This window comes from Oryctolagus cuniculus, chromosome 2, assembly GCF_051225735.1.
Source record: "Oryctolagus cuniculus isolate XC-2025 breed Fujian yellow rabbit chromosome 2, ASM5122573v1, whole genome shotgun sequence".
NCBI classification, from domain to species: Eukaryota; Metazoa; Chordata; class Mammalia; order Lagomorpha; family Leporidae; genus Oryctolagus; species Oryctolagus cuniculus.
Genome location: NC_142868.1, coordinates 176990862 through 177018772, shown reverse-complemented (window position 1 = coordinate 177018772; position 27911 = coordinate 176990862). Strand labels below are relative to the sequence as shown.

General features: G+C 47.1%; 1 protein-coding gene across 3 annotated transcripts in view; it reads right to left on the bottom strand.

Moving 5' to 3' along the window:
• The window catches only part of LOC100346950 (calpain-13), a 137717-nt gene that overhangs the window by 38133 nt on the left and 71673 nt on the right, over positions 1–27911 (bottom strand). For 2 of the 3 annotated variants that reach the window (XR_016229505.1, XM_089326590.1), the window contains 4 exons: positions 20986–21217; positions 9078–9150; positions 8137–8252; positions 2140–2276 (listed from right to left, as the gene is read on the bottom strand). Coding sequence is in view for 1 of the 3 variants with exons in the window: in XM_089326590.1 (XP_089182716.1) it covers positions 2140–2276; positions 8137–8252; positions 9078–9150; positions 20986–21217 (558 nt within the window). In the remaining 2 variants the exon portion in view is untranslated. Of the gene's footprint in view, positions 1–2139; positions 2277–8136; positions 8253–9077; positions 9151–20985; positions 21218–25099; positions 25448–27911 lie in introns of those variants that run through there. The other variant, XR_016229506.1, reaches the window with a different exon arrangement.

The following is a 27911-nucleotide window of genomic DNA, read 5'->3' as shown; positions in this document are numbered from 1 at the left end:
TTCTTTTCAAGCTGAATGAGTGCTTTAGGTCAGTTGTTAACAAAATGGGGTCAACGTCATCCTTTTATTCCAGAGGCTTTCTCATTTTCCAGTGAACCACCAAGCTGTCCCCTCTCCAGAAGTGAAAAGCAGGGCCCTGAGTGATGCAGGCTGAACCCACACTGCAAAGCTAACGGCCGTGTCTGTGTCTGCTGCTTAGGAGTCAATTAACCTCCCCACACACATGCATGGGTTCAGTGACCTTGGCTGTTCTCAGGGCCTCATTCTCAAAGCCAATGGCCAGCTCTTCCTGACACTGGAAGTGGGCGTGAACTTGACACTCAAGTTGCCTCAAAGGAAAGAACCCAGGGAAAGTCTCGGGCCCCTTACTCTTGAAATTATGACTTCCGGGACAGGGACCACAGTGGCCAGCGGTGCCGTCAAAACCCCATGGGGCACAGGGCCACCCTCGCCAGGGCTGCAGCCGTGGTCAGTGTTGTTCCCAGGCAGTGAGTGGAGGCTTGGTGGATTCAGGCTGACTGCCCACGCCTGCGCCCTGTCACTGTCTGGGGGCTCAGCTTTCTCCTTATGGGAAAGCAGGGGCTGGAAACAGTGACCTGTGCAACTTCTGACTCTCTCTCTCCAAGGATGTGACTCTGTGTGGTGCTTGGCCATGATCTCTCTGCCCTGATGGGTCCTTCACAGTGCCTGCCTGCCACCCAGCCCCACTCTGAGGGAGACATTCCCTTCCACAGGCCACTGGCTCGCTAGCCTCATGGCCCTGGCCACAGCCTACTGGAACCACGGGGCTCTGACCTGAGCTTGCCCAGTCTGACTCGCTGTCTGGTACGGCAATCCCATAATGAGCACAGGCTGGGCCAGGGGGCAGCAGAATCCAGAGACACAGGGCTTCGGGGCTTTGGGGAGAGGCCATGAGGCCCCTGGCTCGGTGGGGGTCCTGCTGGGGGAAGCGGGATGCCTCGGTCCTCTTTTAATCTGCACTCTGCTGACTATGGAAAGGCTCAGCATCTCTTCATCACCTGCGTGGGTCTTTATGACAGCATCTATCCCACCCCCCTCATGTGCACATACGTACATACATGTACACACATGCACATACATGCGTGCACACATACCCCTGGGAGTGTCTGCCCCAATGCTATGCTCAATGCTGCGTGTGAGTAAGCACTCAGTGGACATCTGTTGAACACAAGGAATCTCAGAAGTCTAGGCAATAGGTGTGGCCTGGGATGCTATAAACCCTGGAGCTCGCCAGCAGCAGCAGGTAGCGGCTGAATCCACGCCCTAGCATGACTTGTCTCACTCTGTGGCTTCGCGTGAATCAGTCCCATTCCCGAGGCTTCCTCTTGCTACACGTCTCTGCCTCTGCTGAGACTGTGCCCGCCCTTCCAGGCCTCACTCCATGCCAGTGCTCCCTGCAGACTCAGCCTCAGCCTCACTCTGTCTGAGTCAGAAAGCCGGGACTGGTTACCGCTCTGCCCTGCCATGCGACGTGAACAGGAGACTGCACGGTGCGCCTTCCTATCTGCTGGCTCTGCATCTGCCGTTTCAACTGACAGCAGATCAAAAACGGCTTCTTAAACTCCCTCTATATGGAACATGCATGGACATTTTTTTCCTTGTGATTGTTTCCTGAACAATACAGAGTAACAACTACTCATAGCATTTCCATTCTATTAGGTACCCTTAAGTAATGTAGGGATGATGTAGAGTATGAGAGAGGCGACATGTGTGTTATATTGCAACTCTATACTATTTTATACAGTGGACTTGAACCCCGGAGGATTTTGTATTCACATACACCTTGACTACGAGGAAATAACTGAATTGCATTTGCAGTCATACGCCAGCCTGGCAATAACATTGTCTCTGCATCTCTATCTGGTCACTGCAGTGCTGCCCCTTTCTTCAGTGCCTCTGGCCTCTCTCAGTGGCCCCAGTGCTGACCCTCGAGGTGGTAACTGTTCACAGAGGATGCTCAGCCAGGTGGCAAAGGCTTTGATGCCACGAGGGGGCACTGCTTACATTCGGGAGAGCCGTGGGGAGCTGCAGGGCCAACTGGCCGAGAGTGCCTGGCAGGTTGAGATGCTGGCCAGCAGGGCTGGCGTGGGAAGCCTGGGCTGAGGGTGCCATACTTACTTGGCATAGGCTTTCTCCAGCAGGCAGGGCCAGAACTCTTGGTTGCCTTGGCGAGGACGCACGAAGAGGCAGGCCTTGTCCACAACAGGCAGGCGGTCATCCACCACCACTTCCACCCAGCAGCCACACTGCCAGAACTGGAGAGAGATAGGCAGATGCCTCAGTGGAGGTGGGGCAGCTCCCGCACCCCAACTCCTGCACCCCAACACCACGGATGCACCCTCAACTCCATCTGGAAGAAAACCACACCAGCTTCACCCAGAACAAGATGCCATCCAGGCTGCTGGGCAGAAAGAGAGGCATGCCTGGGTCTCTGGCAGAGGGAGAGAGTGAGCCCTGGGCCAAGGTAGCCGAGGAAAGTACAGACAGGGCAGAAGAGACTTGGGTTCTAGTTGGGCTTCGCTACTCGCTGTGGCCTAACGTGGGCATGTCCTCCGAGAGCACCGAGATGTACACATAGGGCAGACGGGGAGTGCGAGCCAACCACAGGGGGTGGGGAGGAGCAGGATGGCCATGCATAGCTGGAGACTTGGGGAAGGAGGCGGAGTATAAGCATGTAGCAAGCATCTAGGGAAGACACCCCCAGGCGGGCTTGGGGGTGGGGAGCTGGAGGCAAAATGATGCTGCCAGCTTGGGAAGAGTAAGAGTGACAGCCTCCCTGCGGCCACCTTCCGCCTGCTGGCCCTGTTGTCACAGCTGAGACACGAGACTGGATGGCGTTGCCACCACTAAGAGCACCGAAGAAGCAGGTGCCCCTCACCGGAGCAGACTGCTTTCAACCTTAGAGTGCAGCTCGGGGTGGGTCACCTGGTAGGCACTGCCCGGGAGGGCAATGCATGACAAAGCAGCCTCTTGTGCCCCTTCATTGGCCTCCCCTGCGCTGGCTTCAGGACTGGGCATCAGAAAAGAGAAAGGCAAGTCTGCGCCAGGTGGGCTGCAGAGTCCTGGGTGGATGTGGCCTCTCATGCACATGACCTTCACACAGTCACACGCCCCAGAGGCCAGGCTGTGTGTCCGGCTGAGGACACACTTCCAGAGAAGAGCTGGCGTTGTCAGCGGAGACAGCCACGGAGATGATCTCACCCTCACTAGTGAGCCATTGCTCTGAAGGAGCTCGCAGTAGAGCCGTGGACTCAACATTCTCTGGGCAGGTGCGGAGGCAGGGGAGGTTGAGGTCACAGGGACGGCATTGGGAGGGAGATCACCCGGAAGCCTGGACACAGCTCCTACAAAGTGGGGTCCTGGAAGAACCATCTGGACTTCCTGCTGAATTCTGAAGCAACATACAGTAGACGGTGTCGTTGATGGGACTGTGCTGGATTCTGGTGTTGCCTCTTATCACCCAAACAACAGATGCTGAGCAAGACGCTTGATTCTCTGTGACTCAGCTTCTGCATCTGTCAGTTGGTTGTAAGAGTAGGAGCTGGCCCAAGGGCCACAGCAGAGTCGGCTGAGATTGTGAGGGTGAGAGTCCAGTGTTGAGAAGGGGGCCCGTGTCTTTAACAGCTGGGATGTTCAGCGCCCAGGATGCTATCTGGTGCACAGTTGGCCATCAAGAATGAGTTCATTCAGGCCCTTTCACTGTAAAGTTATTTATTGGGTTGCTTTGAAGTAATGGGAAAATGATAATGTTTTATGTAGAAAGTGCTTTGCCATTCTAGTAGAGTATACACAAGGAAATTTAAAAAAAAAAAAAAAGTGGGGGAGGGAGGAGGATAGGGACAGGGACAGCGACAGAGAGAGGAAGAGGGAGAGAGTCCTGGCTTGAAAGAGCACTTCCGGTGGGTTTTCCTCTAAAGGTTTCCTCCCCTCTCTTCTCCTCCCTGATAACGGGGACCAGGCTTGCTCTGTCTACACAAAGGGAGCACAGGTAAGAGTTCCATTCCAGATAAGGTGCAGTTGACCTGACTGTGGCCAAGAATGAAACTACTGACCTATGTGTCCTGGTTCCTGGCTCTGGGTGAGGAGGACTGGCATTTGGACAATGCCTATAGACTCCCAAGAACCATGCTGGTGCCATCTTTTACCCAAGGGTCTGATAAGGCTGTCAGAAGCATTTTTGACAGAGCTTTTGAGGTGCACTAGGAACTGGGTCCTTTCTGGAAACAGGGCCAGAGCACACAGGGACAAGAAGAGGTCGCAGAGGTCAGCACCACAGCCGCTTCTGCAGGACCACGTGCGGAAGAGGACAGTGTGTCCCACCTGGGCCTTAGGTTGTCCAACCACCTCCCTAACTTCCACTATGCTGGCAGCCCCGGGACAGACTCGGACACAGCTCAGCTCTGGAGCCTTTCAGCTGCTCCTGCAGTGTGGTCCTCAGACCAGCAGCAGCAGCACCCGGGCACCTGTTGGAAGATCAGGATGCACATGTTGGCACACAGGAAGTGAGAACATGATGAAAGTGGGAGCCCAGGATAAAGGCACGGAAACCTGGCTGAACAGGAGGCAGGTCTTCAGATTGAAAATGCTGAATTCCAGTGAGATGAGATTCTTTGCTTTTTCTTTCTTTTTGTAAAAAAAGATTTATTTATTTATTTGAAAGGCAGAGTGAGAGAGAGAGAGAGAGAGAGAAAGAGAGAGAGAGAGAGAGAGGTCTTCTATCCATTGGTTCACTCCCCAAATGGCCGCAACAGCCAGGGCTGGGTCAGATTGAAGCCAAGAGCCAGGAGCTTCTTCTGGGTCTTCCATGTGGGTGCAGCGGCCTAAGCACTTGGGGCACCTGTTGCTGCTTTTGCCAGGCCATTAGCAGCTGGACTCAAACTGGCACCCATATGGGATGCCAGCACTGCAGGCAGCAGCTTTACCGGGCTACACCAGAGCACCGGCCCCATGAGATGAGTTTTTAGAAGACATATATCCAGACAGAGTCTAGAGAATCTCCTGAACTACATAAAGACACACACACACACACACACACACACACACAGAGAGAGAGAGAGAGAGAGAGAGAGAGAGAGAGAGAGAGAGTGAGAGAGAGAGGGTATCTCTTACAGACACACAGCCAGGAAGCCCATGCTGAAAGTCAGGAGAACAGAGTAACTCTGGATCTCTCTTCTGCACTGTTAGATACTACAAGACAGTGGGGCAACGTTTACAGACTTCCGAGGAAAAGGAACGGGATCCCAGAATTGCACGCCTGAGTGTGACCTGTTCTCGAGGGCAAGCCAGTGAGACTTCCTGTCATCTGAGGAGGTGATTGAAGGTCTTGCTTCTCTCCATGGAGGAGACGTTAGAGGAAAAGTGTTAAGACAAGGAGGAAAGGGAAGAAACAGTGGCGGCTAGTGACTTTTCAGTTTCTTCTTACATACTTATGTATAAGAAACACACTGATCACACTGGGAAAATGACAGCGACGGGAAAGGCTCAGCCAAGGATGGAAGGGAAGTATGAGGGCAAGGTGCCAAGATGACAGCAGGAGAACATGAACTCGTGGCCAAAAGCAAGGTAAGCGCAGCAGGTGGGGACCCTACGCAAGCTTTACAACGCCGACAAGAAGATGGCAAGATCATAACCCCCTGACCAGCAAAGAAGAGCACAGGCAGAGGCTGGCCGGAAGGTCTGGAAGCATCAGGGATCTCCAGAGAAAAGCCATGAGGGGCAGCTTTGTCTGTTTCAGAACTTGGTACAGCAAGCAGGCAAATGAGGCTGAGACAAAACAGACAGCGCAGGTGATGCCAGCTGCAAGCCAGAACACGTGTTGATTCCCTACACGAAACTGACGAACAAGTGGATGGTCCGCATCTCTTGTGCATCCAGGAGCCACTCACAGGAGCTGTCCTGGACGCGGCCACAAATACAAATAACTTAATAATTTCCCCAAACGGAGACAGACATTGTATAAGTTATATTCTCTGACCATACTTTAATAAAATGAAAACCCAGCAACTGGAATATTACTCTCTGCAAACTTAATCACTTGAGAATGAAATAAACATAAAAGAAACAACCACCATGTGAAAGAAAAAAAATGAAACTAAAACACAACATCTTAACATTGATAAAAGGAAGTCATTTATATCGAAACCAACGGCTACAGGTAAGATCTCAGAGATAAATTACAAGCCTTATATTACTGAGAAAAAACTAAGAATATTAAATGTGCAATTTAAGGAAAGAAACAAACAATAAAATTAACCAGGAGAACATAAGAGAATAAAAATAAAATTAATTATTTAGAAAAAATTTCAAAAAAATAAGAAAAGTGAAAACCAAAGTTAATTTGCTAAAAAAATTAGTAATATCAATTGGTTGGATTAAAAAAAGTGGAAAAATGAACATCTAGCACTGTGACTGAGAAGGCAGGCTTAGCCATAGATTACAAGATGGAATGAACCCTCTGAAAATCGTACGTGGAACTCTATGGCAGTACATTTGGAAACACAGAAGAAACAGTGGAGTTTTTTTCTTGTAAAGCATAAATGTCCAGAGCTCATTCAAGTAGAAATACGAGGCTCAGGCAGACCCATAGCTGAATACACTGAGAGAGTTAAAGAAATCACATTTGAAGAGTAGGTAGGCCTTCAACAATGGTCAATCTTACTTTCACAAAACAGATCATCAGGGATTAGCAACTGTTATTCAAATTACTTCATATTTAAAAAGTCATGCATAATCAGTTCATTTTTTAAAATTAGTGTAATTCAAACATGATAAATGTAACATCACTTAGAAACCAATTTCATGCATGATATAGGTAAAAATGCTAACAGCACTCCCAGCACATTGAATCCAACAGTGTATGGAAAGAACAGAATGTCAAGAAAGTATGTTCCTAAAAGCCAGAGAAGGCAGGGTTTCCCTCTTGACCGGCATCCCACATGGGCACGGGTTCAAGTGCTCGTTGCTCCTCTTCTATTCCAGCTTCCTGCTATGGCCTGGGAAAAGCAGCAGAAGGTGGCCCACATGCTTGGGACCCTGCCACCTATGTGGGAAACCTGGAAGAAGAAGCACCTGGCTCCTGGCTTCAGCCTGGCCCAGCTCCGGCTGCAGCTGCCTCTGGGGAGTGAATCAGTAGATGGAAGATCTCTCACTCTGGCTTTCCCTCTCTCATAACTGTCTTTCACATAAATAATAAATCTTTAAAAAAAAAAACAGAATACTGAGGTTCTTTCCCATGTGACAAAGGAACAAAATAGATTTTACAAATATTAAAATGAGAGACAGAATTATCTTTACTTACAGATATTATCAAGTAAAGAAAAAAAGGAAAACTAATTAAAAAAATGGTAAGGTAGCTGGATAGAGTTAAATACATAAGTAGTAGCTTTTCTATTTTCCAGCAACATCAAGCTAGAAATGAGAGGCATAAAACCTCATTCACATTCGGTACAAAATCATAAAATATTTGAGAATAAATTTACAAAGAACGGCACAGCACCAATATGAAAACATAACTATAACATTTTATAGAAGGGCATAAAACTACTTCTGAATACATATAAAGATATACCATGTTTCTGGAAAGGAATAATTAAAATAATAAAACAGTAATTTTTTCCAAATTAATACATACATTTAAGGCTCTTCTATTCTGCATCATAATGGTGCTTCTTTTTAATTAGACAAAAGGGTTTTTTAATGCTCATGAAAGAATAAATGTGCAAGAATTAAGAAGATCTTTTTGAGGAAAGAGTAATGAATAACGAAGGGGAACTCAGCCAGTGAGGTGTTGCAGCTTCATAGAAAGCCCCTGTAATCGACAGAACACACTATGGCACAGAAATAGACTTGGAGACAAATGTTCAGTGCTGGCTGCAGGGTTCTTGACCAACAGCTCTTTCCTCTTGCTAATTGTTTCTGCCATTTCTCTTTATTTGCACGAAAACATTGCGACTCTCCTCTTGCCCATGCGCTGTCAGACCATAAACTCCAGTCCCTTGTAGAGACGGGACTTCCCCCACTCCTCTCTCCAGCTGCCAGGCCATGAGACTCACCCTGCCTCTTGCCACTTCCCTGTGCTCACAGAGAACCTGGTCGTGCAGGAAGCGGTACACGTACCTGGAAGCAGAAAATCCCCGCATACTGGTGAGAAAAGCTCTGGTGTAGCATGATCTTCTGCAGACACTGTGGGTTCTGGGTCAAGGAGCCCAGCGCTGCCAGGAACCAGCAGTCTCCTGGAAAAGGGTAGAGCCACGGGAAGCTGACTGGCCACACCTGGAAGCCCCTCCCCAGGATTTCACAGGTCCCTGTCTCCAGGGTCTGCACAGCTCCTTCTCAATCCCGTATCTGCAATGCCTGGAAGCAGCAATGTCTAGCTTTTGGATGTTGGGACATTTGCATATCCCAAAGAAAATATCCTGGGGATGGGCCTCATGTCTAAACATGAAACACCCTTTTCTTCCCGAGGTACCTTAGACACAGCCTGAAGGCAATGTTACACAGCATCTGTAGTGCAGCTGCATCTTACTGCAATCCGTCACGTCAGGTGTGGAATTTTCCATGGTGGCATCACGCCAGCCCCCAAAAAGTTTGGATTTAAGAGCGTTTTGAATTTTGGATTTTTGGATTATGGATATTCAGATTGTAATAGTTTTCTACCCTTTGAAATAGCACTGGGGAAAGGATTCAGTGGGTCAGTTCTGAGCAAGATAGGCAAACGGCTGGTGGTGTAACCAGATTTCTATTTTTCTTTGCTCAAATTGCTCAGCCCCTGTGCATGCTGGGAACCCTATAGCCCTCATCGGATTTCTCTCCTCTTCCCCGCTGAGGACTGTGTGGTCTTGAGTTCCTCTTTGGATGTCATGTGAGCCCTTCCCTCCCACACAATTTCCATGTAGTCAATCCTTGCCATGACATTTCATGCCACAAAGACGCCCACGGAGAGATCATCTCTCCAGGCAGGAGAAGCCCAATGGGGGATTATGGGCTGGTGTACAGATGGGCATCTATCTACTTGGTCCAAGACACAGTGGCTTCCCAGGAAAATTCTGATTTCTTACCTGCTTCTCCTTGTTGGATGTCAAATCTGCTCACACCTTCCAGGATGAAGTGAGGGGGGCCCGCTGACAAATGCTTAGGAAAGAGGAAGAAACACTATAGCATCCTTCGTCCTCTACGTCCCAGGGGGGTTCCTAAGACATCATTCCCTTTGTCTTTGAGGGACTGAGGTTAATTCTTAGGTGAGTACTGAAAATCAGAGTTTGAACCTTCCCTTTGTTCTTCAGCTTTTCCTGCTACCAGGAAGGCAGGAATCAGAGGCAATGATGCCCACACACTGCGTGAGGATAACATAAATGAGGATTCAAGATTCTTGTAGCAAATGGTCCTCTGCAAACCAGCGTCTTATTAAGAGGTTGCAAATGGACAAAACAGAATGGGATATCTGTATTAGAGGAGACATTTCTAAACATAATACAGTACCAGACCAGCTTATACCAAAGCTTAGGCATTCTAGACTCCAGGTTCAAATCCAGCCTTATGCCATATGGGACAGGCGATTGCTCAGTTCTTTGCCCACTGCTCAGATGCAGCTAACTCAGACTGAGACCGGAAGGTGCCCGGGCCCTTGTCCCAAGTGCTGTTTACTCAGTGTCCAATTCTTCCCTGACCTCCAACACACAAAGCACCTGCCAGCCACAGAAAGGGCGGGGTGAGGCGGAGTGGAGGATTCCAGAGAGCAGCAGTGTCTGGCAGAATTCGGGGGACTCTGAGCTGACCTGAGAGTTCCTGCAGGGGGCCCACATGCACATTCAAGGCACACTGTACCAGGGTCTGTCTCCCGTCCCAGCCACAGCCAGGCCTCGAGGTTTGTGTGCACAAGGAGCCCTCGGTGTTCGTCTCAGCTACCTCTCAGTGCAGCTCTGCCTGCAGTTCTGTGGTACAAGGCGCACAGCTTGGTAATTTTGGCTGTGTCATTTCTTCTCATATTGACAAGCAAGTTCCCAGGGTACGGGGCAGGGCTGTAAATGGATTCTTTGGCTCCACAGTGATCAGTATACAGAGTCATGTGTCCAGGAGCACCTGCCAGCCCTGCCTGAGCTGCCAGTCTCCTGGTGGAGGTGCAGACTCCGGGACAAACAGAAGTATACACCTCACCCAGCTGAGGGCATCCTCCCCCTGCACTGCTTCCCTGCTTTCCCAACAGACACCAGCCCATCGGATGCCAGGCGGGACACGCTCAGGCCCAGGCCTGCAGGGTGGGGGTCGCCCGGCCAGAGCCAAGGCTGGACAGAACCGCGTCTCTTCTAACACAAGCCAGCAGGGAAGAAGGCCCGGCCTGAGTGAGTCTGGCAGTGTGCTGGGGCCACGGAGCCAGTTTTAAAACACCTTGGGGGCACCCTAAGAGCTTTTGAAATGAAGTTTTGTTTCTTTTTATTTTAAAAGCAGAGAGAAAAAGAGAGAGAGAGAGATAGAGAGAGAGAGAATATCTCCCATCTGCTGGCTCACTCCCCAATAGTCAGGGCTGTCAGGCCAATGCCAGGAGCCCAGAACTCCATGTTGGCCTTCTCAGACTCACGAGTGGAAGCTGGGAGCAGCAGCAGGGACAGAGATGGCACTCGAACCCCAGCACTCTGATACGGGATGCTGGCACCTCAGTGTCTCAAGTGTGCCACCCCACTCCCCACTCCATCTCACTTTTTCCATACTGGAAAAGGAGTTGGATCTTTTAAAGGAGGCTGCTGCCATGAGCAGGGACACCCAGAGCCCTCCTCTCACGGGACTTTCACTGGCTGGGGCCCCAGGGTGGGACCAGGAGTGAGGACTGTTTCACTCCATTCCTCTGCCACGGAGCTGCAGCCCTTCCTCATGGTGGGCACGCTTGGAGAGCCCCGGCAGACAAACCAGTGTGGATTCTGCCATGACAGTTCTCCCTGCATGACCTTGAGCCTGGAGCTCTGTGCTCTGCTTGGCTAAGCCTCAGTATCCTTCCATGTAAAATGAGCATGAACACAGAACAGGTGCACCCAGGTGGGAGAAACATGTGATAGAGCCACCATGGCAAGGGCCAGCTGCTGGATGCCACGACTATGCCCTGCAGTGGAGGAGAACCAGACCTGCCACCTGGAATGAGGAGCAGGAAGTGCAGTGCTTAGCTCAGCAGCTGACAGAGTCCTTGCTCAATAAATATTGATGCTGTTCTTTTGTAATACCTGCAGAATGAAAAAGGCTGCCCCCACAGGCCAAGCCAGAGTCTAGGGCACAGTCATTATGAAACATGATAGAATATAAACATGAATTAGGCAGCCAACTCTTAGATATGGGAAAGAAAACACCACCAACAACACAGCCTCATGAAACAGGAGGAAGGAAGCAACGAAAAGTACAATTCGCGAATTTTAAACTCAACCAGAAAAAAGGCCAGAAAATAACATAAATAAATTACTCTGCTCAGGGGAGGGTGTCTACGTAGACCCAACTTTTGCCAAATATGGCAGAGGAACCCACACAAAATCAGAAATTAACACGAGGCTTCAGAAAACTAAAAATGTGGTGAGCCTTTAGCCTAGCGGTTCAGACATTGGTTTCCTACATTGGAGTCCCTGGATTTGGTTCTCTGTACAGCTCCTGATCCAGGCCTCCTGCTGTGAAGACGCTGGGAGGCAGCAGGGGATGGCTCAGGTTGCTGGGATCCTGAAACCGAGCCCCTGCCCACTGCCCTGGATGCAGATGGGGACAGCACCAGGTCCTAGTACCCTCGCAGGGTCCTGGCCTCCCTCCTCTAGCATCGTTTCATTGCCCAGCTTTTGTGAATGCAAATCAGCTGCCTACTAGACTAAGCTCTCTGCACTGAGGGTGCGGTGCAGCCAGCTCTGTAAGTTCCGGGGTCCTGGACAGAGGAGGGCACAGAGCTCTCCCCTAGGGATAACATCTGGATGCTCTGTCTTGTCTCAGGGGCTTCTTTTTCAAGAATTCCAGGCCCTGAGCAAATAGTCACCACTGCCTGATGCAGCCCGTAGACTGACCAGAGCCCACTTTACCATCACCAGAGTCCCCTTGAGAACACACTATCGCTGACCGACCGAAGGAGGGCCACAAGTACCACCGACCACCCGACACCCAGACATGAGCTGAATGTGCTCCTCTCAGTCCTGCCTTCAACCTGTAAGAATTCTTACTTCTGACTCTCCAGGGAGCCCAGGAATTCAGCAAGAGCTGCCTGGATCTGTGCTCTGCTTTCTTTTCCCACTCTGGCATCAGTAATTGGCTTACTACGCATTGAGCGAGCAGACCCAGCTGTGGGGGTTCAACAATTCCTTTCACAAATTTTAGGGATATTCTGTAACACTGCCCACGTGGGAGACCTGGGTTGAATTCCCAGCTCCTGGCTTTGGCCTTCCCCAGCCCCAGCCCTTGTGGGCACTTGGGGAGTGAATCAGCAGATAGGAAATCTCTCTCTGTCTCACTTATAAACAAATACTTTTTAAAAAAAGATTTACTTATTTATTTGAAAGGTAGAGTTATAGAGAAGGCAGAGGTAGAGACAGAGAGAGAGGTCTTCTATTCCACTGGTTCACCCTCCAGAAGGCCACAAGGGCCAGAGCTGTGCCGATCCGGAGCCAGGAGTCAGGAGCTTCTTCCAGGTCTCCCACGCAAGTTCAGGGATCCAAGGACCTGGGCCATCTTCTACTGTTTTCCCAGGCCACAGCAGAGAGCTGGATCAGAAGCGGAGCAGCTGGGACTTGAATCACTGCTCATATGAGATGCCGGTGCTGCAGGTGGTGGCTTTACCCACTACGCCACAGTGCCAGCCCCAAACAAATATTTTTAAGAAAGAAATATAAAAATGATTTAAAGTTCTATGCTAGTTATTTTAAAAATACTGATGACTTTCTGACAAAATTTAAAATGGCTGAAAATGTCTCAAATTACTAAATGACCTGAAAAAAAAAACCAGTCACCTTGGGGTAATATTTCATTATTATTATTATTTTAAAATTATTTATTTTGAAAGGCAAAGAGACAGATACAGAGATTTCCCATCCACTGGTTCACTCTTTAAATTCCCACAACAGCCAGGGTTGGACCAGGCCGAAGGTAAGTCCACCCTGTGAATGTTAGAATTCCCAACCATCACCTGCTGCCTCCCGGAATGTGCTTTATTAAGAATCAGGAGCAGAGCCAGGACTGGGACCCTGGCACTCTTACGGGGAATGTGGCCGTCCAAAGTGGCTTCCCAACCTATGCCAAATACTGCCCCTGGTTTTTTAAAGTTACCAAGTTTCTCCTAATACACCAGTGGCAGATTTCTAGGAATTCTGCAATTGTCCTGCTGAGTTATCTCAGTCTTTCAGGGGAGAGACAATTCCTATAGCATTTATAGTTCCAGTATTTTTTTTTCTTTTTAAGATTTTATTCAAAAGGTAGAGTTACAGAGAGTGAGGGAGAGTGAGAGGGAAAGAGACAGGGAGAAAGAGAGATTGATCTTCTATCTGCTGGTTCACTTCCCAAATGACTACAATGGTTAGGGCTGTGCCAGGCCGAAGCCAGGAGCCTGGAACTCCATCCAGGTCTGTCACATGGCTGGCAGGGGTCCATGAACTTGGGTCATCTGCTGCTGCTTGCCCAGGTGCATTAGCAGGGAGCTAGATTGGAAGCAGAGCAGCCAGGTCTCCAACCACCACTCAAGGGATGCTGGCATCACAGGTGGTAACTTAACCTACTATGCCACAATGTTGGTCCCTACAGTTTCAGTGTTAAAAAAGATCTTGCTACCATTAAAGAAGCCAGCACAGCCTTGAGGCCAAAGCTGAGAGAAAACACACACACACACACACACACACACACACACTCCACACTGATTTTGACCAATAAGATTTGCTCTAGAAATGAAGAACACATGTATGGTTTCATATCAAGGTATCAAATGACAGGAAGTTGTATTTACATGAACCAAAGGGGGGAAATTTATATCCTTTCAATAAGATGCTATGAAGGCATCTGATAAATACTCAACAGCTTTTTGTGATTTTCCAAGATGATAAAAATAAAAGTTAAAAAATATAAATTTTAGGGTCTGGCATTATGTTGTAGCAGGTAAAGCTACTACCGCCTGTGATGCCAGTATTCCATATGGGCTCTGGTTTATGTCCTGGCTGCTCCACTTCCAACCCAGCTGCCTGCTAATGGCCTAGGAAAAGCAGTGGAAGATGGAACAGATATGTAGGCTCCTGCACCCACATGGGAGGCCCAGATGAAGCTCCTGGCTTTGGTCTGGCTCAGCCCCAGCCACTGTGGCCCTCTAGGGAGTGTACCAGCAGAGGGAAGATATCTCTCTCTTCTCCGTCTCTCCCTCTCTGTAACTCTTTCAAATAAATGAATCTTTAAAAAAATAAAAATTTTACCTAATTAAGAACATATTTTCTAATGTGATAAACATTAGATGCTGAGTATTTCAAACCTCAAAGCAATAGTCAACCTCAAGTACCTGGAGTAACACAGGAATACTGTGTACCAGGCTGGGCACAAAACCAGCACCTGTCTCCTGGCCTCCAGGCTGCCTGTTCCTTCCCCATCCAGGCTCCAGAGTTGTCACAGATAATCCAGAGGTGGGAGCCAGGAAGGGCTGGAAATCACCCCCAGGACATCTGAGCCTGCCAGGCTGACTTGCTGAGCAAAGGCCACAGTGGTGGACAGACAGCGATGCTCTCTCCGGGCAGGTCCCAAGTCTCAGGAGGGCCAGGCCCTGCAGGGCAGTGATGTCAGTGTGATAAGGGCCTAGATCTGACTCAGGCAGAACCACATGCAAGCGGCACAGCCTCCACCCTAGCGGTGACTCAGCATCAGCAGACGTGGAGACAGCCTGGCCTCACCTCCCAGAGCTTCCACTTGGCAGGCCAGTCAGAGTCCAGGATGGACCCCGGGGCCTCGGGTGGTTCTGAGCCCAGCCTGAGAGAGGCAGCAGGTTCACAGACATCGAGTGATTCGTTCCAGGTCACACAGGAAGCAGGCGTGGGATCCCAGAGTCTGCCCTCAGCCTCTGGCCACACAGCCAGTGAAAAGCTTCTCAGCTTTAACTGTTTCTGCTGCTGTGAGAAGGCCTGGGCCTTTGAGCACTAGCACCACCATAGCTACTGATGGAAGCTGCGGGGTTAATTTGGTGTGCCAACCCAGCTGGATGACGGGAGGTCTGTTTGGCTGAGTGGCACTGCTGGGTACGTCTGTGAGAGGGCTCCCAGACTGGTGTTTGGATTGGAGGACTCAGCTTGGCAGCTTCCCCACTGTGAGGGCCGACACGGAACAAGAGATGGGGAAAGGAGCAGTGGCCTCTTGTCTGCCTGCCCGCTTGGACTGAGAGCCCAGACTGCTGCCTGTGGACTTGAACCATGTGGTCGGCTCTCCTGGTTCTCAGGTCTCCAACTCAGACACCACTGGCTTTGTGAGCCTAGGCATTGCAGACTGGGGGCTGTGAGACTTCTCAGCCTTCATAACTCTATGAGCCAATCCCTCATAATGAATCCCTATACTCCCAATGGGGTGTGTGTGTGTGTGTGTGTGTGTGTGTGTGTGATATACATATATATACATCTATGTTTTAGGATATGTAATAGGATAGGTATATACAATCACTATGCATGTTGACCTATTTATTAATAATAAACATGTTTGTTTTATATGTAAATATAAATTTGTATTATAAATATATAAATATACCTTATATATATGAATGAGATATTTCTCAGTAGAGTATGTGTTATTGATTCTGTTTTTCTGGAGAACTCTGAGTAATGTCAAAGCCAACAGCAATAGTCAAACTAAATACTTTTGGTAACTTGATTCTGATAATGGAGTCTTAGAATTTCATGAGGAAAAAAAATGTTTATGTGATGCAGAACTCCTGAGTTCTTAGAAAATAATTATCCTCTCTCTGGGGGCTGACATTGTGGTGTAGTGAGTAAGGCTGCTGCCTGTGGTGCTAGCATCCATATGGGCACCAGTTTGAATCCTGGCTGCTCCATTTATGATCCAGCTTCCTGCTGATGCACCTGGAAAAGCAGCAGAGGATGGCCCGAGCGCTTAGACCCCTGCACCCCTTTAAGAGACCCAAAAGAAGCTCCTGGCTCCTGGTTTTGGTCTGGCTTTGCCCTGGCTGTTGCGGCCATTTTGAGAGGGAACCAGTGGATGGAAGATCTCTGTCTCTCTCTCTGTCTCTCTGTAACTCTGATTTTCAAATAAACAAATAAATCTTTAAAAAAGAAAAGGAAATGCTCTCTCTGGGGGTAGGAATTGGGTGCAGTGGTTAAGATGCTGCTGCTTGGACGCCTGTGTTGCGTGTTGGGAGTGACTGGGTTTGAGTATGGCTCTACCCCTGACTCCAGCTCCCTGCTAATGTGCACCTGGGGAGGCATCAGGCAGTGCTCCAGTGGCTGAGTCCCTGTCATCCAGGTGGAAAACCTGATCGAGCTCCCACTCTTGGCTTTGGCATGAGCTCTTGTAGGCATCTGGGAAGTGAACTCATGAGTAGGAGACTTCTCCCTCTCTCTCTAGTAAGATTTTTAAAATTAAACAACCACAAAAAGCATATCCTCTGTGGAGTGGCAGCAGGCCAGCTGCTCTCCCCCAGTCATCCTGGAGTGTTGTTTACAATGTGACAGCATTCGCCTATCCCTGCATTCCCCTCAAAGTCTTGTACACACCTGCAGACTGCTGCTTGTGGCTGAGGAACGGTGTGTTTAGCATCTGCCTTGGCATTCCGCCCTTTCAGAAGATGGCCACGGTTTAGGCAGGGACAAGGGGCAACCTCACTCCCTTTTCCATTTTCACTAGTGGGCTTTAATGTGTTGGCATCAAAGTCCTTTGGCTTGATGGCAATGCTATTGGTGTGGTCACTGTCACTTCTGTTATTGTCCTGTGGTCTATCTTCATCATCTACACTCATATTTCTACCTATTCCTTCTCTGAAGGAAGTATGGTTCCTAGATGATCCTTTCAGACACTGCTCTGGCTGTATGAAGATGACCGTTGTTGTCTGTGTAGGAGATGTTTTGCTCTGGGGTGGCCACAGGCATCACAGGGGCGTATATGCTGAGCTGGGAGCATGCATTAGGCAATGTGCTTTGGCCACGAGCCCATTCTTTTCATTATTATTTTTACTTATGTATTTACTTTTAATGGGTATATCCTTTTTTAAAAAAAAGATTTATTATTTATTTAAAAGGAAGAGTTACAGAGAGGGAGAGGGAGAGACAGAGGAAACTTCCATCCGATCACAATGGCTGGAACTGCGCTGGACCAGACTGAAGCCAGGAGCTTCCTCTGGGTTTCCCATTTAGGTGCAGAGGCCCAAACACTTGGCCCATATTACTTTGCTTTCCCAGGCGCATTAGCAGGGAGTAGAGCAGCCGGGACTCTAAACCTGCATCCACATGGGAGGTTGGTGTCATAGGTGGTGGCTTACCCCACTGTGCCACAATGCCAGCCTCAAGCCCATTCTGCAGCTGAGGAATGAAATGCTTTTCACTGCAGAATGGGAACCAAAGTGAAACTTCAGCCCCTCAATATGACATACTTTGGTGATTGTTGTGAAGATCTCCATCTACCATTCTGCTCTGCCCTATATAGTAGCTGTAAGCCATATGTGATTATTCAAATTAAAACTTCAATCTCTAAGTTTTATCAGGTGCATTTCAAGTGTGTGACAGTCACAGGTGACTAGAGGCTGTAGCAATGAACAGTGAAGAAAGAAGTTTTCATCAATACAGAAGGGCACAATGATGTCCTTGATGGTTTAGTAGTTGACTAGACCTACAGAGTTCCCCTACTGTCTAGAAAAACCTAGAATGCAGACACAGCACAGGAAGCCCTTATATAGTTGAAATTTAAGCAATGCCAACTAAACTCTGGACAGGCACTAAGAAAAAAAGGTAAATAGGGGGGCATTTTCTAGAAAGCAGTGATAGGAAGCAGAATATGACAAGAGGGTTATTTTCCAAACTCCCTGCTAGCACCCCATTTTTCCCTCAAATGGTATGCTGTGACTCACATTTGTTTTTGTTTGTTTGTTTGTTTGTTTTTGGACAGGCAGAGTGGACAGTGTGAGAGAGCGACAGAGAGAAAGGTCTTCCTTTGCCGTTGGTTCACCCTCCAATGGCCGCCGTGGCCAACACACTGCGGCCGGTGCACCACGCTGATCCGATGGCAGGAGCCAGGTGCTTATCATGGTCTCCCATGGGGTGCAGGGCCCAAGCACTTGGGCCATCCTCCACTGCACTCCTGGGCCATAGCAGAGAGCTGGCCTGGAAGAGGGGCAACCAGGACAGAATCCAGTGCCCCGACTGGGACTAGAACCCGGTGTGCGGGCGCTGCAAGGCGGAGGATTAGCCTAGTGAGCCATGGTGCTGGCCCACATTTATTCTTGAGAGTTTCTTGAAATTGGCTGAAGCTGAGATGCTTCTTGAAGCCCAAAAATCCCAGGGAACAGCCTCTGAGGACATTATCCCAATTTAATCACAGTACAACATCTAGTGTTTAGTAAGTGCTAACTATGTGCTAGACACTGTCCTAAGTAGTATTCTCATTTATACCTTAAAATAATCATGTAAGGTAGAGATGCCATTTTAATACTTGTTCTGTTTTACCTAAAAATTAGAAATCCAGAATATACAGAGAAATACTTTATAGAGAGCAAAATGATTCCTGGTTACCCACATGATGTTGGGTATTTTATTGGTGCATAAAATATTAGTGGCAAGCAGGATTCCAGTCCCTGACATAAGCTTACAATGAGGCCTTACGGGAAGGGTATGGGCAATATATAGTGTGGTATTGGAGTTAAGGTCTTGGAGCCACACTCCAGGTTCAAACCCCAGTTCTGCCACTGTCTAATTATGTGACTTTAGGCAGTGCTCTGCTCTCTGGTTCTGCTTCTCATCTGCAAAATGAGGTTAGTAAAAGTACCGCATCATAGAGTTGCCACAAAGATTCAATAAATCAGAGATTCTAAAAGCAAGCCTGCCCTATTGGAGGCTCTGTGAGTGTTGGCCATCACGACAAGGATTGGACAAGGCCGGCTCTAGTTCCTGTTTCATGCTGTTTGTGACCACAGTTACAACTATGGCTGTCAAGGTCATCACAATGTTGAAGGGTTGAACACATTTGTTTATTCCTCTGCCATCCTACCTAGAAAAGAGGGCAACCCAAATTTTCTCTAATGCACACACAAGCTGGAAAGTTGCATCTCACAACTCGGAGTCATTCATTCAAGTGTTCTTTCACTCATTCACCCAAATCCTAGCTGAGTCCCTATTATGCATTCATGTCCATGTGAGTAAGAATACAGTATGTGGAGTCAGGAGTCTGAATTTCAATCCTGGACCCTTCCCTTCCCTAACCATGTCACCTGGGCAAGTCTCATCACCTGGCTGAGCCTCAACTCACCTTCCTATAAAATTGGGAGCAAACAGAGGAGATAAAGGAAGAGAGGACACACGGAAAGTCCTCAAAAGTTCTACTAAAATATGCATGTTGCCAGCTGTGATAAGAGACCCAAGGGAACGTCACATTTAAAGGCTCAGAGTCATTCATTCATTTGTTCACTCACTCATGTATTTATTCATCCAAATCCTAGCAGAGTCCCTGTTACGCACTCAAGTACCACGTGAGGAAAAGAACAGCATGTGTGGTCAGGAGTCTACCCTGAGAAACGAGTCCCTGGCAGAATTCAGGTAAACTTGTGGACAAGGTCAGTAATGAGAAAACACCTGTGACCATGGCTGCCTCTATCTGAGTTCCTTGCATGAATCTGTGTGAATCATTTTGATTCTGTTTGCCTCAGTGTCTCCTTGTCCCCCAAAGACATCACAAGTTGAGATGTTGCTAGAATCAGATAAGAAGGAACTCTCAGCTCTTTCTAAATAGAAATGTTATAAATTCCTCAACACTATTCTTGTAAAGTCTCACATCTATTGCTCAGCACCTTGTGAGGTGAAAAAAAAGAATACTCGCCAAAAGAATCTCAGCTTCTGAAAATAACAAAGAAAAAAATGACCCTTCAGAATTTCTTTAAATAGAGTTCCTGCCTCAGCTCTCCTTGAGAGGTGAAGGTCAGAAGAATGAAGTCCTTGGTGGAGATTTACTGAGGATGGATAATGAGAAAGACCCTAGGAGGCTGAAATACCTACATCTTCCTTTAAGCAGCTCCTCAAGCCTAACCTCATCCCCATGAACGCTTCCCTTCCCCTAAGCTACAAATCTGTCTAGATGCAGGGAAGAGGCTGTCTCCCATACAGCTGGATGCCGTCAACTTTTCCCTGGAGAAGATATCCACTACGTATCCACAGCCAGAAAGTTCCTTTCCTGTTTAACCTCCTCTGGCCATATTGAAAGATCTCAGTAGAGTGCTTGTGGGTTGGTCAGTGTTTAGTGATGACTGCTGATATTAGATTCATTAACTTACTGGATATTATCCTGTTTTCCCTTGGTCTGGGTTCTGCCATCAGTTTGCAGAAGCACCAACAGCAGCAATGGGTTTCAGAACCCTCACAGTGGTTCTTAATCTTTTGCCTCAACTGTAATCCTGAGGAGATTATAGCCATGATGAGTCAGCTGAGAAATATCCCATGGAGCTTCACACCCTAGAATTGAGATTGTTCTAAAAAAATAATCAGGCTCCCCTTGCTTCTAGACAGAACTAGTAGTGGACATCTGCTGGGGTGGGAATGAGGCTGGGTTGAACGTTGCCCTGCTATATCTCCTTAATTTGATGGCTGATGTCTGAAATTCTTTTATAGGTGATCAAGCTTCTACAAGATTAAACATGTGAATATAAAAGAGAGGTGGGGCAAGCACTGACCACTGTAGCAGAGGGACCAGGCCAGTTTCATTCTGAGTCCTTCCTCCCTTTAGTGGGAGGCACCAAGGCAGGTGCTCCAAGGGTCCCAGAGCTGGGTGTGTTCTTGGGGGTTCACTCACGTGTGGCCGCTTCCACTTCAGTCGGGACAGGTTCTTTCCCTGGAGCAACTTATGGCCTATGGAAGAAGCCGTGGCGGGGAATGTCTCATCCTCAAAGAGCTGGCGCCTGCTTAAGCAATGATCCCGCAAGGAGCTGAAGTCCTGGTCCTTGAACTTGATGAAGGAATACTCCGCCACAAGCCTGGAGTTTTGTGCCATGGCTCCCTTGTGAAACTTCGGAGATGGTTTCTTTCTGGTGAGAGAAGGGATATTTTCTGGAGTGAGCTGTCAAGTCATTTGGATCATCAGCCCTGAGTCTATAAGGGTACTCAGATGTCCACTACCCTCCCTCCATTTACAAGTGGGAGGACTGAGACCCAGATCCACGCTGTTCCTGGTGACGTGGCCAGTGGGTAGGCAAGCCTCAGGTAGAATTCAACATTCTTACTCCAGATCTGCATTCAGTCGGCTGTACTGAACAGCTTCACTGTGTGCTCCGATGTACCTGAGAGCCTACCAGGCCATTGATACATTTAATGGACACTGGTTGAGCATTGACCTGTGCCAGGCGTTCTCTGGAATACTGGCAATCCAAATATAAATACAACATGATCTTTATCCCCTAGAGGCTCATTATCAAGTGGGAAAGATAGAAGACATTTCAACAACTATATATATCATCCAACAGGAAGAGTTCAACTGAAAATGTGTACAAAGTCCGGTGGAGTAAAGAGGAGGAGCTGTGAATTGCATGGCACTCTGAATGACTCTCTCACTGGCAGTGACCTTTGAATTGTGCCTTCCAGGAAGAGGAAATTGCCAGGCACAGGATGGATTGACATCTTTCCAAAGTGCCTACGGGCACCCCGAGTGGTCAGTGTACGGAGGTCTAGCCGTTGGGCTGGAAATGTCTTGGAGCACTGGACAGAATGTAGAGTCACTGGAGGCTTTGTTGGTTTTGTGGGGAAGGGGGCAGGGGGAGCTAATGGCAGGGACTTTGGAAGAGATGGCCAGCAATACGGGTTAGAGTCAGATTCTGAAGGGTTTTACATCCTGCAAGCAGGGTCTGAAGAGGTAGGGTCTGATCAGATGGATCAGATCTGATGTCCAGTGGTGATGTAGGGAGCAAGTTGGGAGCCAGGTGGAGAGGATGAGAAGAGATAGAAGTGAGGAGGCTGCTGCTCTTGTCCATGGGACAGACAATGATAGAGAGTGGAGAGTGAACATGGCAGAGGGGAGAGACACTTCAGGTGGAACCAAGAGGATTAGTTGGTAAACTGAATATGGCAAGGAGGGGGGAAGGAGTAAAAAACAAGACATAGTGGAGAATGGTCACGTGGTTTTGAAGTTTTCTTTCCATGTCCATCAAGTCTACAATACTGAGCTAATCCTAGAGCTTGGACAGCTACATCTCTACCTGTGTGGACTGATCAGCCCACCCTTGCAGGGCTAGTTGTAGTGTTCCATGATGTTTGACCTAAAAGAACACACATACAGTCGGCGTTCAATGAATGTGCATGCCCCAATTTCCCTAAAAAGAAGTCGAGTAAGTCTGAGGTTTTTCATTCAGGCCACCATAAGGATGATACTGTCTGCCAATATATATATCAGATCCTGCACCTGTGAGCTGGCCTGGGTCTCGATGCAGAATCCACGCTTACCAGTTGTGGGGCTTGAAAACCTCCTCAGACCCCAAGGTGCTGCTTTTACAGCTTCTTCGTCAGTCTGCTTAGGTGGCACAAAAGACCCCAGCGTCTGTGTGTCTCACCCCTCCCCATCTCACATGGGAAAAGGAATCATGTGTTCAAGAATGTGATGCAAACCTAAGCAAGTGATTTTTAGGAAAAGAATATCAGCTTACAATCAGGATTGTAAGCAAACTTACAATAACTTAGCAGTTTTCTTACAGCTAAATGACTGTATGTGGCAAATTGTTTAGATTTCACAGATTAGAATATTACCAATGAAATGTAATTTGGGGGGAATTGTACATACAATTGTCTTGCAAACAGGATATGAATAATTTATATTTGAACTAGTAGATGGAACAATGTGTAACTGTCATATTTGTAGGTAATTTTGGTTAAATATAGTCAGTTTTGTATGGTTTAACCTAAGGTAAAAAATGGTTAAATATACACAATTTCATTGGGTTTTTACTTAACATGATATATACATTTCTTCAACATAGTTTTTGTAAAATAGCAAGTCGAAATATCCAATATGCCTCACCATTCGCAATAGGGTTAAGTCCACAACAAATTAAATAAACAGTGATGAAAGCTGAAATAACAGCCAGACATCATTCAAGAGCAAGAAAACAGTGACAGAAATTGACAACTCAAGGCAAAGGCAGTAACACCTGGTAATGAAGAGTTGTGAAAATTGTAGGTTTACCAGCTCTCCGTGTGTGCTCAGGGACAGCTTTGCCAAACTTCCCACCTCTCTGTGAAATGTTAGCACATAAGATCAACTCATGTGGTGAGCTAATTTTAGTTCATGAAAATTAAACTGGTTACCCTTAATAACACAATCGGGGATTCTAGCAAGCAGCCCTTACTTGTATGGAGAAAATGAACATCTAAAGACTTGCTTCACATCTCCATCAGCATCATAAAACTGGTTCACATGGGGGCCAGGGCTGTGGCATAGCAGGTAAAGCCACTGCCTGCTATGGCCTGGGAAAGCAGTAGAAGATGGCCCAAGTCCTTGGGCCTCTGTACCCGTATGACCCTGCATGGGAAACCCAAGAAGCTTCTGGATCCTGGCTTCGGATCAGAGCAGCTCTGGCTGTTGCAGCCAGTTGGGGAGTGAGGCAGCGGATTCTCTCCTTCTCTCTTTGTGTAAGTTGGACTTTCAAATTAAAAAATAAATCTTTAAAAAATTTTGACTTTCAAATAAATAAATAAATAAATCTTTAAAAAAAATTGACTGGTTCCCAGCCCACCTGCAGAACCCCACTGCTCATGGTGGGGTAGTGACCTGGCTGGACTTCAGGAACTCCCATTCTTTTTTAAAAAAAAAAGATTTATTTTATTTATTTCAAAGACTTACAGAGAGAGCTAGAGACAGAGAGAGAGGTCTTCCATCGACTGGTTTATTCCCTAGGTGGCCGCAAGTGTCGGAGCTGGGTTGATCTGAAGCCAGGAGCTTCTTCTGGGTCTCCCACATGGATGCAGGGGCCCAAGGACTTGGGCCACCTTCTACTGCTTTCCCAGGCCATAGTAGAGAGCTGGATGGGAACATGAGCAGCCGGAACTAGAATCGACGCCCACATGGGATGCAAGCGCTTCAGGCCAGGGCTTTAACCCGCTGCACCACAGTGCCCGCCCCTGGAACTCCCATTCTAATATTTACTTTCCTCATTGGTGAAGTGGAGATGATAGTAGTGGTACACACATCATAGGGGTGCTATGAGGTGCAGAGGAAGCCACACTTGTAAGATGCCTATCACATGGACAGGTAAATGGACAGCGGTCAATTAATACCAGTTATCCATGTGATGCAATTATTTTGGGTGTGGAGAGAATGTGCAGAGACCCAACAGCCCCAAGAGGAGGATGTGCTCATACCCTGGACAGGCTAGGCTCAGAGAGGCTGGCAGAGGGCAGGGCCACAGTGGGCGGGCAGACCTGTGTCCTCAGCTCTGCTGCTGCTCGCCACTCTTGACTGGCCTGCCCAGGCCTAGGGAGAACAGAAAGGCTGTGGGGACCAGTCACAGGAATACATCTAATGCTGGAGGAGGTGGGCACCTCTGAGGGGAGCATCTTTATCTTTTTTTAAAGATGTATTTATTTAAAGGAAGAGTTGGGGGTGGGCAGAGGTAGAGGGAGAGACAGACGCATCTTCTTCCATCTACTTTCATCTTCCATTTGGGCCACCTGTTGCTGCTCTCCCAGATGCATTAGCAGGGAGCTGGGTTGGAAGTGCAGCGGCCGGGACTAGAACTGGTGCTTACATGGGATGCTGGCAATGTAGGCGGTGGCTTAACCCACTGTGCCACAGCATCATCAACTGAGAGACGAACCTTGGTGGAAAAAAGGGAAGGTAGGCAGGGGAAGCTTGTTCAACAACTCCTCCCCCAAACCCTGCCCCAACACACACACACACACATACACACACACCTCCCACCTACCAGGCTCTCCCTTTCTCTTTGAACTGTTCATGTCATTGCAGGCAAACATCCTGCTAATGGGGCTCCACAGTATTTTTGGTCTGCCAGTACCTGGCGCCAAACCAGGCACATAACAGATACTCAATGCACTGCTGGCAGGTGTTGTCAGAATGAATGTCACATAGCAGCTCTTCCTGGGTGTGTCCTGTGGAGCAGTAGCTTTCTGATGTGCATCATAACCAGCAGCTTATGTGGCCAAATTGTTTTGGGAAACATTTCATACTGATCAATCTCTACGGGGATTCACAAGAAGCTCGAAGAAGTCCTCAGTGAAGAAACTGAAGTTCACTTCCAGGGTTTCACACACAGGACTGGCAAGCCCTTTTGTTGGAGAATGGTCATACATAGAAAAGATTCACAGAAGATAAATGACTTCAGGATCCCTGGCCTCTAGTCCTCATTCTGCCCCTTCATAGCTCTCTGATCCCCAGGGAATTTTCTGAGCACAGAGCACCTAAGTTTCTTCTTTCACCAAGGATGCTTGATGCAAAAACCCAATGAGAAAATAGACAGGAGATGTAAGCTATGAAGCCTTAGGCAAAAACACCCATTATTAGTTACTTTTCTGGTTCTAATCTTGTCCTATAACTCCTTGCATTTCTTCCCTCTACCCCACCCTGAAAATGAAGAGTTGTGAAAACATAGGCACAGCTGAATCTAAATCACACCTGCCTGGGCACAGGGTAAGGGCATTATTACCTCACCTTCCCCCTTCCTCCCAGTTGTTCTTCTATACGAAATGCGCAGGCTGGATTTCATAGCAATAGGATATTTAAGAAAACCCCAAATAACTCATGAATGAATGATGATGTCATAAGTCAGGTTTAAAAAAAACTCAAAATAATAAGCAAATAAGAAATACAAGGGCACAACTTAATAAAATAGACCATGGAGGAAACAGGAAAAGTAAAAATCTGTCAACAAATTGACACACTCTCCCAGTCAAGCCAAAAAGATCTAAAGAGAGAGAGCAAATATCACTATCATCATTGATAAAATGGTTGTCATCATGCATCCTGAAGACATTAAAAACTAACAGGAAAATACCACATACAATCCAATGCTAAAAAATTGATGAGCTATATAAATGTGCTGACCAAAGTTGGTATAAGAAAAAACAGAAACTCTGAATGATCCCATACCCAGCAAAGAATCTCAATTTGCTAATCAAAGGTTTTCTCAAAAAGAAACCCCCAGGCCCACAAAATCTCACTGGTGAAATGTATGATACTTTCAAAAACAAAGTAACACAAATCTCACATAACATTCTTCAGAAAATAGAGTAGAAGAGAAACAGACACTGCTGAGTTTATTTTATCAGTTCAGCACCATACTAACAAAACCTCATAAAGAAATACACCCCCTGAAAAAAAATTACAGACCAATATTCTCCAATGAAGGCAAAGGGATGCAAAGACCCTTGACAAAATTTTAGCAAATGAACTCTTTGCAATAATGTAAGAAAACAAATAAATATTTTATCATGACTAAGTTAAGTTTGTCCCAGGAATGGAAGACTGGTTTTCATATCACTGCATTGAAGGGCTACAAAGACATATATTGATGATTTAAAAAACAAAAACTAACAAACAAAAAAACTCAGAGAAAACTAGAAACAGTAGGTAACGCTCTTAAATGGACGCCGGGAACCTGTGAAAAACCTACAGGTAACATCATGCTTAATAATAGAAGAGTGTATTTTCTTCTCTTTGTTGTCAGAATGAAGGTGGTGACACCCTTATCACTACATTAACCATAGTACTGAAGGTCCTAGCCCATGCAATAAAGAGAAAAGGCCAAAAGATCATAAAGGAGAAAAAGTGGCCCCTACTTTAACAGCTTGATGGTGGGAGATCCTCAAAACAACTACTACAAATAATAATTAAACTTAGCAAGGTCACAGATACAAGGTTAATACCAAAAACAGCTTGTATTTCCAATCATAGCAGTAAACAGTAGGAAACAACAGGAAAATAGTAGCACTTAGAAAAAAAAGACATAGGAACATATCTAACAAAAGATCTCTACATAAAAAACAACAAATCTTTGATGAAAGAAACTGAAGGAAACCTAAATAAATGGAGAGAAATATCAGAGTCGTTGATTAAAAGATTCAGTAATGAGCAGATGACAAGTCCCCCTGATTTATTTACCCATAGCATTTCCACAACATGATACTAACCAAAACTCCAGCATATTCTTTTTATTAGAAATCAACAAGCTGATGCTATAATAAACATCTGAATGAAAAGGACCTAAAATAGTCCAAATTTTCAAGAGAATAAAAATACTGGAAGACTTAATTAATTGGGCCTTAATACATGTTATAAATCTATAATAAGGGCAAACAATTGGCAGGTAGATTGATGGAGCAGTGTGCAGAATCCAGACACGTGTATGGTCAATTATGTGAACTAATACAAAGGTTCCAAGGCAGCTCCATGGGGAAATAAAAGTCTTCCAATAAAAGTGTATCAACAGGCTAGCCATATGGAAAAGAGTAAACAAACCTGGACTACACGTCACACCATACACACAAGTGCAAAGGCCCATAGACCTAAAGGTAAATCTTAAAATTACATTTCAAAAGACAACATTGGAGAAAACATTTGCACAATTGAGACAAGTGGAAATGTATTTGATAAGACATAAAAACTTGGAGGACGGCATTCTGGCATAGCAGGTTAAGCCTCTGCTTGAGACACCCGCACCCCACAAAGGAACCAATTACAGACGTGGCTGCTCCACTTCCGATCCAGCTCCCTGCTAATAG